At 38.5% G+C, this 13,465-nt stretch overlaps 1 protein-coding gene across 1 annotated transcript; it reads left to right on the plus strand.

Annotated features, from left to right (window-relative positions):
* Window positions 1–1,202: 1,202 nt before the first annotated feature.
* On the plus strand, window positions 1,203–11,560 carry LOC141909186 (major facilitator superfamily domain-containing protein 12-like). The gene is made up of 10 exons (XM_074799571.1): window positions 1,203–1,479; window positions 1,836–2,043; window positions 5,009–5,135; window positions 5,562–5,762; window positions 6,284–6,376; window positions 7,226–7,318; window positions 7,909–8,085; window positions 8,823–8,917; window positions 10,403–10,527; window positions 11,391–11,560. The coding sequence occupies exons 1-10, from the start codon at window positions 1,203–1,205 to the stop codon at window positions 11,558–11,560; spliced, it is 1,566 nt and encodes a 521-aa protein (XP_074655672.1).
* Window positions 11,561–13,465: the final 1,905 nt, after the last annotated feature.

Consider the following 13,465-nt stretch of genomic DNA (forward strand, 5'->3'; position numbering starts at 1 on the left):
GGGTGTTAACGGGGCTAGAGCCTGTCAGTCTGCATTTCAGTGAAAACGTACACGTGTATAACCAGTCACACTATAATAGCGTCCAGGTGACCTCATAATGACCGCAATGTGACATGATATAGCTTCGCGCCTTCGGCGTTTGCTTTAGCTAGACTGGATGACACGTGAAGGTTCAGCGTTTAATTCTCTTTCAATGCTGCCCTTACCCCGGGTCAAAGACGTATAAACTAATTTATACGCCAATGGCCAGATCTACCCCTGTCTACAAGTACATATCACTCTATAGAGCTTACAAAAATGTGTACCGTCGAATAACCTCAGTGAATTCCTTAATTCAATCACGGTTAATAGATCCACCGAATCGAAACGTCTTTAACAAAGTACTATAATTTTAGTGTCTTCAAAAATAGTTGTTCGTTGAGTTACGGTACATGTTTTCGTAGCGTTGAGAAACGTGGAGCTGAAAGTATCTCCAGGTAAGCGATTAATACATAAACCATAAAATCGTTATTATCCTTATCATAATTAATGTCTACTATTATTTCATTATTCATGAATTAATATCATCATAAGTGTAATTCTTATTATTGATGCACCCCCATAAAAGGGCATACCATGTAAATGAAAGAAAGCTGATCGGGAAACATTAACTCGCGGTGGACAAGCTTATAAATTTAAACTTTTTTAGGCATGAGTTTAATATTTTTCATTTCTGCGTAGAATTTCAGGGTTACTTGACATTCTATACGCACTCCTCCTGGATCGGCCCCCGTAACATTCGAAGTATGCCCCGGTTTTTACAACCTTCGTAGCTTGATAGAAATCGAACCACACTCGAAACATATCAAGTCGAAAAGTTTGTAGTTTCTGTGCTAAGAAAAACATCAGTGGTTTCCACACGGGGGTTTTTGTTCGGTTATTATTTATTCCACGTAGTTTTACTCGTGTTTGTCTTGTGTTAACCTGTGTAGAATTTGATGAAATTCAAACGAAACTTAATTGCTCGTACTTTATTTTTGAGCACTTGATTTGATTTCTTTTTTTTATTTTTTTTTTTATTTTTATTTTATGAACTGATGAGATGGGATTTTGTATGTTTCGCAATTGTTGTTATTCAATTATAATCAAATGATGTATTTTCATTCGTAGGCGAACCTGTTGCGGTTATTTTACCAGGGAATCGATCGAGGTTGTATTAAGGAATGGGGATACGGCAGACGATCGACAAACTTCCGTTCCTGCGGAAATTATCGTTTAGCGTTGGTCACGTTATGAACGACCTGTGCGCGTCGATATGGTTCAGCTATTCGCTCGTTTACTATCGCAATGTCGCCCAGTTCTCAAACTACATGGCCGGATATATGATGTTACTCGGACAAATCGCGGACGCTATTGCCACTCCGCTCGTCGGCTACGAGGCTGATCATACGGAAAAGGGATTTTGTGGCTATTCAAAACGGAAATCTTGGCATCTCGTGGGTAAATATATTGAAGCAGTCCTTGCGCATCCAGGGTTTGATGACCATCCGCCGAACTTTGGTGGGCGTTTATCAAACCATGGCAAGTGACAATATACATTACCCTATATTCATCTACCTTTAAGCCACCATCACGCGGCGACGATATGTCCCGGGCCTAATTGGCGCGGATCATGCCAAGTATGAGTTGTTTTACGCACTTCATTGACAATTTACATCATAATCATTATCATTGCATCATAAAAAATCGTTTTTTGACTCTAGGCAATTTTTCTTTTCAACACATGATCCTTCGGGGAATCGCAAATTCTTGGATTAAACTTTGATTATTTTGCAACTTGGTTGTTTTTTTCTTAGGGACGCTGTGCGTAGCCCTGAGTTTTCCGTTCATCTACAATCTGTGTATCACGTGCGAAAACGCGCCCGATTGGTCGCAGTTTATCTATTACGCTCCGTTCGTCGTGATATTCCAGTTCGGTTGGGCGACGACTCAAATATCGTTTCTTTCTCTTATTCCGGTCCTCACTCCGTATGAAGACGAACGCGTAGAACTGAATGCTATGAGGTTTGTATAACGGTTTGTCAGTGTTCCCCGGTGGGTATTACTACCTATAGGTATAAATTTGACTAACCGCGTATTTCACATGCGTCATCCTCGCTTGCCAGGGGTCCGGTCTCGCTCCCGAACTCGCTTCCACCAGCCCCCTGGCCTCACGAAGCCTGATTTCATTACTGGCGCTGTTGCGCATGACGATATGTGCGTTGCCCCTGTTGCCATGTATGGTTGCGAGGTTAGGGGATACGAAAATTTAGACTTATTAGAAAATATTCATTGTCTTTTTTGCAAGATTTTAATGAAGGTAACAAAGTATTCTCATAATTTACCGGTGTTAGCAGAGTTAGGGCGTTATCCTTTGTTCATTGAAGTAAAGCGTAGAATGATTAATTTTTGGTGTAAAACTGTATCTGGCAAACAATCTAAGCTTAATGCAATACTATATCGAATTTCCTGTAATCTGTATCTAAATGACAAACATACTAGTCCTTGGCTTTTCAGTATTAAACAAACCTTTGATGACTGCGGTCTGTCCTATGTATGGATGCAACAATATATGCAAAGTTCTAGGGCGTTCTCAAAATATGTAAGACAAATTCTACGTGACCAGTATGCACAAGAGACTATTTTCAAAATCAATAATAATCCGTTATATATTAATTTCAGGGAATACAAAAACGATATTAAGTTTGAGAATTATATTAACCAACTAGGTGATAATTGTGTTTTTAGTTTTTTTCAGTTTAGAATAGGATCCCACCTATTACCTGTACATAGATTTTCTAATCTCCATATACCTAGAAACGAAAGAATGTGCCCAATCTGCAATGTTTTTGGGGATGAATTACATTTTCTCTTTGATTGTAAGATTCTTACCGAACTTCGCAATACCATTCCGAATTTAGAAACATTTAGAAACTTTGATATATTAAAAACTCCAAATTTTCAATTAGCACAATTTATAAAAGATGGTTTAGATGTATATAGATCCCTCCTGTAGTCTGTCAATTGTAAATAGTACACTGTATTTGTATATATTGTAAATACTCTTGTTATGTTTGTTAAATTTTTTTTTTATTTTTCCCTCGATATGTAAATATTTGTAAACAAAATCTTTTTTTTCCTCCACGTACCATGGAAATGGTTGGAGAGTAATAAATTATCTTATCTTATCTTATCTTATCATATATCAACACGCGACAATACGTCCGCGTTCGCTACGTGTTCGATGATTGGTCCATTTACCAGGAAATTCCATAGATGCCTAATGTCGTTTGTAACAAGCGCTGTGATTGGCCCGACCTGATTCTGGTCGGCTAGTAACGACTCCAACGACTCGTGAGGTCAAGGGGTTCGGGGAACAGCTTTAGCGTAGTGGGTTCGAATCCCTTGACGGGAGAAGATGCACATGCGTATGATTTGATTGTGCTCGCATCGAACGGGTGGAAAAAAATAACTCAACAATATCTTCTGGTTTAATACCTAGAACCTACTGACTATGGCTATAACATAATTTAAACGCATTTCGTACGGTAGTCGGACTTTTAAATGTATTAGTCCAATCCTCATGAACAAACTGCCAAGATCTCTGAGAGAAAGTGCATCCGTTGGTATTTTCAAACGTAATCATAAGATATACCTTTTTAGGCAAACCTACTCTTAAACCTACTCTGTACTCTTTTATTATGCATGTATACTTGGTAATTTTAACAATTTCTTTGTACTGTGTTTTATATTGTGAAGCGCAATGATTATTTTATAGATATGTGCTGTATAAAGCCGCGGACACACTGGGCGATTTCGTCGGCGGACGAAATCGCCGCCGATTTTGTGACCGATTTGATCGCCGACAGACCCGGACACACTGGGCGATTTCGTCGGCGACGAAATCGGCGAACAGCGCCGCTTATTTTGAAACGACCAGCTGCTAGCGCCACCTTTAATAAATCAAAGAGCCGTGATTGGCTGGTTAATACGGCGCTCGAGGCGACTGATCGCCGTACCCGGACACACTGGGCGATTCTGTCGCCGGCGACGAAATCGCCGGCGACAGAATCCAACAAGTTGGATTCGGGCGATTTCGTCGGCCGACTAAATCGCCGAAGGCGATTGCCCGGACACACTGGGCGATTTTACCGGCGATTTCGTCGGGCGACGAAATCGGGCGACCAAATCGCCTAGTGTCGTCGTCGTCGTCGTCGTCGTCGTCGTCGTCGTCGTCGTCGTCGTCGTCGTCGTCGTCGTCGTCGTCGTCGTCGTCGTCGTCGTCGTCGTCGTCGTCGTCGTCGTCGTCGTCGTCGTCGTCGTCGTCGTCGTCGTCGTCGTCGTCGTCGTCGTCGATTAGTATTAGTATTAGTATTAGTATTAGTATTAGTAGTATTAGTATTAGTATTAGTATTAGTATTAGTATTAGTATTAGTATTAGTATTAGTATTAGTATTAGTATTAGTATTAGTATTAGTATTAGTATTAGTATTAGTATTAGTATTAGTATTAGTATTAGTATTAGTATTAGTATTAGTATTAGTATTAGTATTAGTATTAGTATTAGTATTAGTATTAGTATTAGTATTAGTATTAGTATTAGTATTAGTATTAGTATTAGTATTAGTATTAGTATTAGTATTAGTATTAGTATTAGTATTAGTATTAGTATTAGTATTAGTATTAGTATTAGTATTAGTATTAGTATTAGTATTAGTATTAGTATTAGTATTAGTATTAGTATTAGTATTAGTATTAGTATTAGTATTAGTATTAGTATTAGTATTAGTATTAGTATTAGTATTAGTATTAGTATTAGTATTAGTATTAGTATTAGTATTAGTATTAGTATTAGTATTAGTATTAGTATTAGTATTAGTATTAGTATTAGTATTAGTATTAGTATTAGTATTAGTATTAGTATCATTATTATTAAACTCACAAAACAAATGCTCGGATTCTGGTTACATGCGTGTTGTACGTATTTCAGCTACGCATTTACAGTTATCAGCAACGTGGCCGTGTACGGACTCACTTGGCTACTGTTGAATACAAATAATGATGACGCCGGCAAAATGAAACAAGTTTTGGGTAGGGCTGATGCGCCAACATTTGGAGTAAGTATTCCTACAGGGGGTAACCAAGGTTGAAACACTGTACCGTGATGTTAAAGTGATAATTCAAACCTAACGATAAGAATGTAAAATAAAGTCTGAAAAGTTTCCACGAGTGAGAAGTTTATCCGCATGTTATGTTTCGACCGCAGTAGAATCTGCTTATTCGGATCATTTTGGAATCCAGCAAAATCTATCGGGTTAACGGGAAATCCGGATTATAAACCATTTTCTTGTATAATAATGAACTAATAGACATCAAATACCGTACGGATTAGCCCAAAATCCAGATTAAACGAGTTTGACTGTTGTTACTTTCCACTTGATTTTTCATTTTTAACGTGGAATTTCCACATTCTCCTATAGTGGACCTAAGGAGCAATAGTTTATGATGATTTCTTTGATTTGTTCTGATTGTATTATTTACAGCATTTGGCATTAATCGTGATTGGAATTGGACTCGTGTTCAGTGCTATATTTCACTTCGGCACGAATGAATCGAGACAATCTAGTGATAGTTACATCCAGCAGCAATCGGTCGAAAGCATCGAATCCCACTCTTTTGAACGATCTGGAGAGAAACTGACGATGAAATGGACGTGTTGGTTAAAACTGAAACAGTTCTATCTGGTAAATTTGGCACGCACCGGATTAGGCCCTGGCCAACGGTTTACACCGGTACCAAATTTAGTGGACCAGGCCTGTGCCAAGTATAAGTTCAGGTTCCAACGATTCCGTATGAACGCTATTTGTTTCTGGAAGTGATTCGCCTCGCTCGCCACAGCATCGTTTTGAAGCTAATTTAGTGAATCAGTTATAGCTCACAGTATCCGTGATAAAACTATAATAGTAAAATCCGACGACAAATGAAGAAATGTCTAAAAAGTTTATTAAAACGGTAGAAATATTTCAGTCTAGAATGACTGAAGAAGGATGGTAGTGACCACCCGAAATATTTCTAATCTTTTAATGAAATTTTTAGAAATTTCTTCAATATTTTAGTAATGAGCTAGGGATTTACGTGGAGAATATTATAAAGCACAGGCCAAGTTTGACTCGGGCCTACAGGCTAGTTTGAGCCAGTCCAGACCACGGCTGCGTGATCGCGGTCATCTCGTACCCTCTGAATGATATCCTTCTATTCTTACTAGGTGTCGGTGTTATACATGTGCACGCGTCTCGTTGTCAATATTTCACAGATATATCTCCCATTGTTTTTACTCGACGCTTTGAAATTAGATAAGGTGAGGAATCAATGTAAAAAAAACTCAGGCCCTAGATGCGCCACTGACTATGGGTTTGAAACCACGAACTGACATGCCAGATTCACTAACCATTCATCGACCCCACTCAAAACTTTGTTTTTTTGCTGAAGTTGGTTGAGTTGATCGCTTCCCCTCGCCTTATAAGGTAGTACGAGCAGTAGGAAGAATATGTGATATAAGATCTGAGGTGCAGTTTTTAAATTTAAAATCAAGATTAAGACGTTTCAGCCTTAAATCCCTTGATAAAGGCTTTTAAGGCTAAAAGCCTTAATCGTTTGATGCTTTAAGGCCGAACCGTCTCAATCTTAATTTGGAATTTAAAAAATGCACCTCAGCTATTATATCACACATTCTTCCTACTCGTTGTTGTTGCTGTTTTTGCTGGTATACGGTAAAAATGGACCGTGAAAAATATCCCCAGACAATTTATCCCCGCAAAAAATGTTCCAGTCCATCATTACTTACTTGGTAATGTAGTTAATTTCACATCATAACACCAGAGAACGAACTTGCTGATACATTTTAATAACAATTATAACATTTGGTAACAAAAATGGCTCTATTTTGATATGATTATTTGCATTATAAATCGAATATTTTTTTTAAATTTGACATATTAATTGAAGTAACTGTGCATTTACTGAATAACTTTTCATAATTTTCTCCATCAATGATATGTGATTTAGAAACTGCGCATTCAATTCAATAGTAAAATCTTCTTAAATTTGACACGTAATGAGATCACATGTTCTCAATAGGCAATTATTCAAATGCCAAAATGCATTATTTCCCGGGAGGTTTATACCTTCATTCTGTTTTTACTTCCAGGTTTACATGGCTATTATTCCGCTAATGGTTTTCGTCAGTGGATTCTTGACGTCGATGTTAATGAAAGTTGTTAATAGAATGTGTGGAAGAAAGGTACGTGCAGGAGGTATCCTACCCGTTTCATTAATGGAATCAAAACCGTTTGAAATATCATTACATAAGCGGTCTATTGCGCTGTTTCGATAATCAAAATTCATCGCTAAGGCTAATGAAAATGATACCTTGTTTCTGGCAATCGGCCGGGTCATTTGGTAAACATCAATAAAATTTGTAATCAGTTCATTTCTATAACTACGTCGATTTAACTTCTGTATTTCACTGTGCGATGACGCCATTAATTACTAGAGATGACGAACTTTTAATTTGAAACATTTTAGATTCAAGGGTAATATATTTGAAATGTGCGATAAACCTTTCATTACAAACTGTCCGATAACTTAAAGTACTAATTCAGTTTAATGAACTGATGATATGATGTCTTATGTTATTCCGCATCTACTTTGGAGAATTGGGGATTTCTACCAAGGGTATTTTACCCAGGGTATTTTTACCAAGGGTATTTTACCCAGGGGATTCTTACCGCTAACCAGATAGGCGGCGGCCGGGTCAACTTTTAAGCTCAGCAGATAGGAGGAACAACGCATCAATTTTCTTTAGCCTTATACATGTCTTACATATTGCAGATTACGTATTTCATCGGTTTGCTGACAATATACGGCGCTTGTATTTGGTTCTACTGTATTTCGTTGTATCGACTTGATATGCAGATATTCGGCGCTGCTGTGCTACTGGGGAGTGGATGTTCAACAATACTTATCACATCTCTGTCTATGACTGCTGATCTTATCAGTGAAAATACTGTAAGTTATATTTAAGATTCAACATTCCAAGGAAAAACTCCCGACCAAAACCCTGTTTTACGATATAGGCCAGACGGTACACGGTAATAATGCCAAAGGAAAAAAATTCCAGAAGGAAATATGCAGTATATTTGTATATTCATATTCAAAATAATAACAACAAAAACAAAAATTTCAATCCAATGCTTTCAACCTAATTTTTTATTCGATCAATCATAACAAACTAGTGGGTAAAATCTTCATGAACTATACATTTCATTGTTGATTTGATATTATAAATCTAGTTTGTCAAAAGCGTCTCATATATTTTCAAATATTTACAACAACCAATTGATCTATGTTGCGTCTAGACTGTGCGATCATTTTCTAATGTCCAATAGTCTCGAAATATGTTGTTTCTAAATGTTTAAATGAAACTCATCATTTTCGAATGTTAATATATGCTCATGCTGTAATTGCTTATGTCTGACCGTTTTTAGAAATTACTAATTCAAAACTTTTTGAATTCTCGCGCGAGAAAACAAAAAAACGGGCCAATGTGAAAATTTTTTTATCGTTGCTTAAGCCGTACAGAAAATTTTTTTTATATGGCCCAAATCAGCCACCATAGCGAACCCACGAGAGATATTCATATTTTTCAAAAAAGTTTATTTGCTGACAATAAAGATAAACTTTTAGAATATCTACTATGGGTTTGCACTGATTGACGATATGTTAGCCTGTTTCTGACCTTGCAGGAAACTGGTGCGTTTGTCTACGGCGCTATGAGTTTTACGGATAAACTTTCAAACGGAATTACAGTTGTTTTTATACAACGATTCTATCCGTGTCTGTAAGTATTCAACGAGTTTTATTAGCCCGTTGCAGGCAGAAGCCGGCCCAACGTAACACTGTACATAATCTACTAAATGTATCCAGGGGTGGATCTAGGGGGTGAATAGGGTGGCTAGCCAATCCCTCAAATGCCTTCCAAAAATTTTTCTAACGGGATTTTTCGTGTAAATAGCCCATTTCTTATCGTCACAGCAGTTCGGCAGACATTGGCACTCTAGGCCATGCTTGACTTGGATGATCAGGTATCAAATTCTCCCTCGTAAAAGCGCGCCAATTTTTCACGATCAAGCATGTTAAGCGCACGATCAGAAATCTTTTACTACTTTTGTAGCGTTTCTTATAACTCCCACTGTTTGTTGCATTAAGAAGATAAAATAAGAATGTTATTTAGCTGCCTCGGAATCAGAACTGTCAGTAGCGTTGCGACTTCGTATTATATACCATATACCTATGACGCCGTATATATGCTACGAGCAATCATTAAGTTCGTGCATCTCCAGCCATTCCGCTAGGCCGTGTATCCGGTAAACGGTCGTTTTCCCAGTCAAAATTATCAAAAAATCCCAAAACCAGTAGTACCATCAAAAATTGTAAATTATGATGACGACCTGCTAAGCTTCCCCCAATCATCACATTAAAATTATCAACACCTCATCCTGGCCACGGCTCAGAAGGTTGTCATTTTTCACTGAAACCATCGCTCAAATTCTGTAAAATTCCACCATTTTCCTGAGGATTTTTCAAAATTCACTGGATATCGAGGGGTGACCTTCAGTCGCTCGGAATTCGCCGCGGAGTGGCTCGCTGGTCACAGTCTCTTCATTACTTTTTTGTCAGCCACCCCCCTTTGAAAAATCGTAGATCCGCCCCTGGTATCTTAAACTAACGAGGTATTTTCAGGTCTAGTTTTTGAGTTTTATTGTCTATTTTACGAATAATGTCGTTTTGTTTATAATCCATTGATGTCACTAAGCAGGCGAGGTTTTAGCATGGACGTATAAACTACGTCCACATGTCAGTCGCAGGCTTTTATATGTTTGAGAATAAATACGAGACGAGTAGTACTACATGTATAGATCAACTGCTTTTCTATTTGACTCACGAGCTTCCACTACTATATATACTCATTCAATCACGTATAGACCTAAAATCATAGGACGTATAGTACGATAACCACACTCAAACGTGGTGAACGGATAATAAGATAAAAACCCACTATGTACAATTAAAAGACGATGATCTCAATGAGTGCGGGATCGAAACGTCTCGTTTTTTTTACATTTTAGAAATAGATTCTCGATTTTAAATTCTTTTTATTTGTACATAGCGGGTTTTTATCTTATCGTAGGACGTATAAACTAGATTATAAGTCCATGACCTAAGTTTTCATATTTGAAAAGAAAAAACATCAATCTTTTTCATCTTGTTTGCTTTTATTCTAATATTCTGAGATTCGTTGTCGATTTTGATCGTTTATTTGTAGGACGTGTTGCGTGAGTTGCCATTATCGTAACGTAATGGCGTTTGTTCCCGGCGGTGTCGGTCTGGTAGCTTTAATCGTATTACTTTGTCTCGTGCCGCAAAAGATCGGCGATCGTTCACATCTGGGTAAGCGTAAATCAGGAATCAAAGACAGCCCTGGCTGACAACGTTAGATATTCTGTACATGATTATTGCTAAAATACCTGGGCACGGTTTTAGACTGGTATTATCTTTAATCCCCTGGGTCCAGTTCCACAGTTCTGAGTTAAGATTTGACTCTGGGTTAAAACATTGAAAATGAACTAACTTTAACTCAGAGTTAACTCTAACTCACAACCGTGGAACTGGGTCCTGGGGGTTAACTCAATTGAAAATGAATTGTTAGCCCCCTATGTTAAAGTAAATATTTTAGTCAATAAAACCGGGCCAGGGTGAATTCAGGATGAAATTACCCAGTGTATAAAACCCCAGTCGTCAGTTGCTCCAACGTTGGTCAAAGACAAACGGCGGATAAATGCTATTACAATGAACTTTTAATTGTCCACACGGCTACGATTTGGCCCGGGTCAAACTGGGACGGATTAGACCCGAGAGTGAAATTTGGCCTGTGCCTAATAAGAGAGCGCGTTCACGCGTAAACCACTGACTCGATAGTACACAATGCTTTCACTGAGAACCTTAGTGTCAGTGGTATATCGCTAATGCGACCCCTAGTGGTTCACGCGAGCTCTTTAGTATAGGCAGTATACGGAGCTCCACGAACCGGCCATTCTCAGGACTGGGTGAAACAATGCTCAGACAAAGCGAAGTGAGACACTACAGGAACGGGCCGATTTGAAACCCGCGTGAACAATTGTTCCCGGCCGAAATAGGCTCATGCGATCGCGGCTCATGTCAACTGTCCACTGGTTAACTATTACCTACTTTTGAGCAACTGCACCCCCGCTATTGAATTAGGATTTCATTTTTGTTTTTCAATCATCTCACAGAGGCTAAAATGCGTCTACGTCCGGTGGATAAGTATTCGAAAATTGGCGTGGAAGAGGAAGAGGAATTTAAGGAGGAAGTGAAGGAGGAGGAACCGCTTTGTAAAGATCAGTGTGGAGCTCCTTCTGATGGTGCTGCCGCCGCTGACGGAGTCGATTACGGAGCTTGTTAGAATTTCTACGCTTGCATTCTGTGATGAATATACCTACCGTCCTAACCACATCGAAGCATATTCAACATCATTCCTATGGATGTTGAAGAAGAAACAGTTTCGTTTTTCATTCAGTATACATCATTTAGTATATACCCTTTCCTCGGTGAAGTCACAATTGATGCAGAACTACAGTACGTTAAGTTTACAGAAACAGGTGTCAATGGTGGTATTTCCAATATCGTATTAAAAATATGTATGAAATATACATGAAATATACGAAATATATATGTACATATATATGAAATATAAATTTATATGAAATTATAAATAATGTAATATAATAATTATATTGTAATATAATAAATATATATATATAATTCAAAATGTCATCACTGTTTCTTAGTCAAGAATTTGACATAAAGTGGTCCATAAGGTGAACGGACCTTGATGATTAAAACATCTTAGGCAAATTTGAACTAGACGAAAAAGAGGTAAATTGTGGATTTCTGACGCGAGATTTGACTGCTTGGGTTAATAAAGAGCAAACATTTGGATATTGGAAACGCGGATTTAAACATCCTGCGCTGGTTTTCGGGACTGGTTTTTTCTAATATCAAATATAAAAATGATTATCTATAGACCTACCTTCTATCAAAAACATGTCAACGTGCATGTGTGATTAACTGATCACTTCTGTAAGATAATAGTTTATTTGATTCTTTATAGAAGCGATAAAGAAATAATATTTCTAACTACTGGCCAATGATATTTTGTGTATAACTTTCCCCCATTAAAGTCTTGCGAACTGGCTCTATATCAGAGCAATTACAATCAATGATAATTATCAAGAAAGGTTAACGCTTTTAAAGCTTAGAAATGCGACATTGTTTACATTTGTCATTATTTACGATTATATTTTGATTCTACATTGTATGTACCAATTTTCAGACTGTAAGGTTTCTACTTTAAATGGAACATCAACGAATACACCGATTCAAGTGTCTCTACGGGCAATAGGATTTTTACCTAGGGTATTTTTACCCCCTAACCGAAACAATAGTGTTATTGTTTTATTCCGTAGGCCGGAGTAGAACATGGGCAACCAGTCGGATACGGCTTGCGACGAGTCGGTTGGTGTCGGTATGCCGCAAGCCGGCTTATGTCGAACGGATTTAGCCCCAACTGGCGGCCTCTCGTTGGTCGCCAGTTGGTGCTAATCGGCGATAAACCCAGTTGCGTCGGTAGGCGCTTGTCGGCTTCAGTTGCTGGGAATCGGAGCGCAGTCGACATAAGCTGCGCTGCGATCGCGGTTGCTCTCAGTTGCGACGGTAGGAGTCGAGGCGCTTTTCGACATGAGCCAGCCTTTATAAAGGCGGGCACAGGTTGGCCCAGGGCCGGCGGAACTGGTACGGCCAGTACGGCTATGGCCGCACCAATGATTTTGCCAATGATGTTTCAAAATTTGTGTAATAAAATTCCTGTCACGCTGACGACCACAGGTCTATCTATGTTGTTTTGGTTTTCTGTGTAAACATAGGCTGGGCTTAGTGCCGTCGTCGTCGTTGATGACATCATCGACGCCGCTGCGTCACGATGTAGTACACCGGGATGCGTCTAACAAATATACCGGGTACCAGTCTAGTAAAAAGCCACGCGGTGGTCATGCTATTTTTGCGCGAAAACTTACATGGAAATTGAACAGCTCAAGATAATCCTGTTTACGATATTTTCAAGTTTGCATATCCCAATCTTGTACATTGTTTCATCACGATATTAAAAAGCCGGTTTTGTGTCTATAGATTTCTAAACCAGTGTAGCAACCTTCTAATCTAAACCAACCTCAAGTACCTCCCCAACAAATCGCCACAATGCCGATGGCGGCCACTCTTGATGTGTGGTTATAGAACCGGCAAATTTTGACCT

Source organism: Tubulanus polymorphus, chromosome 7, assembly GCF_964204645.1.
Source record: "Tubulanus polymorphus chromosome 7, tnTubPoly1.2, whole genome shotgun sequence".
Taxonomy (NCBI): domain Eukaryota; kingdom Metazoa; phylum Nemertea; class Palaeonemertea; order Tubulaniformes; family Tubulanidae; genus Tubulanus; species Tubulanus polymorphus.

Excerpts from the sequence above, each read along its gene's own strand:
- LOC141909186 (XM_074799571.1), top strand. The coding sequence starts at position 1,203 with ATGGGGATACGGCAGACGATCGACAAACTTCCGTTCCTGCGGAAATTA. Across the intron at positions 1,480-1,835 it reads GAAATCTTGGCATCTCGTGG|GGACGCTGTGCGTAGCCCTG; the intron begins GTAAATATATTG and ends TTTTTTTCTTAG. Across the intron at positions 7,319-7,908 it reads ATAGAATGTGTGGAAGAAAG|ATTACGTATTTCATCGGTTT; the intron begins GTACGTGCAGGA and ends TACATATTGCAG.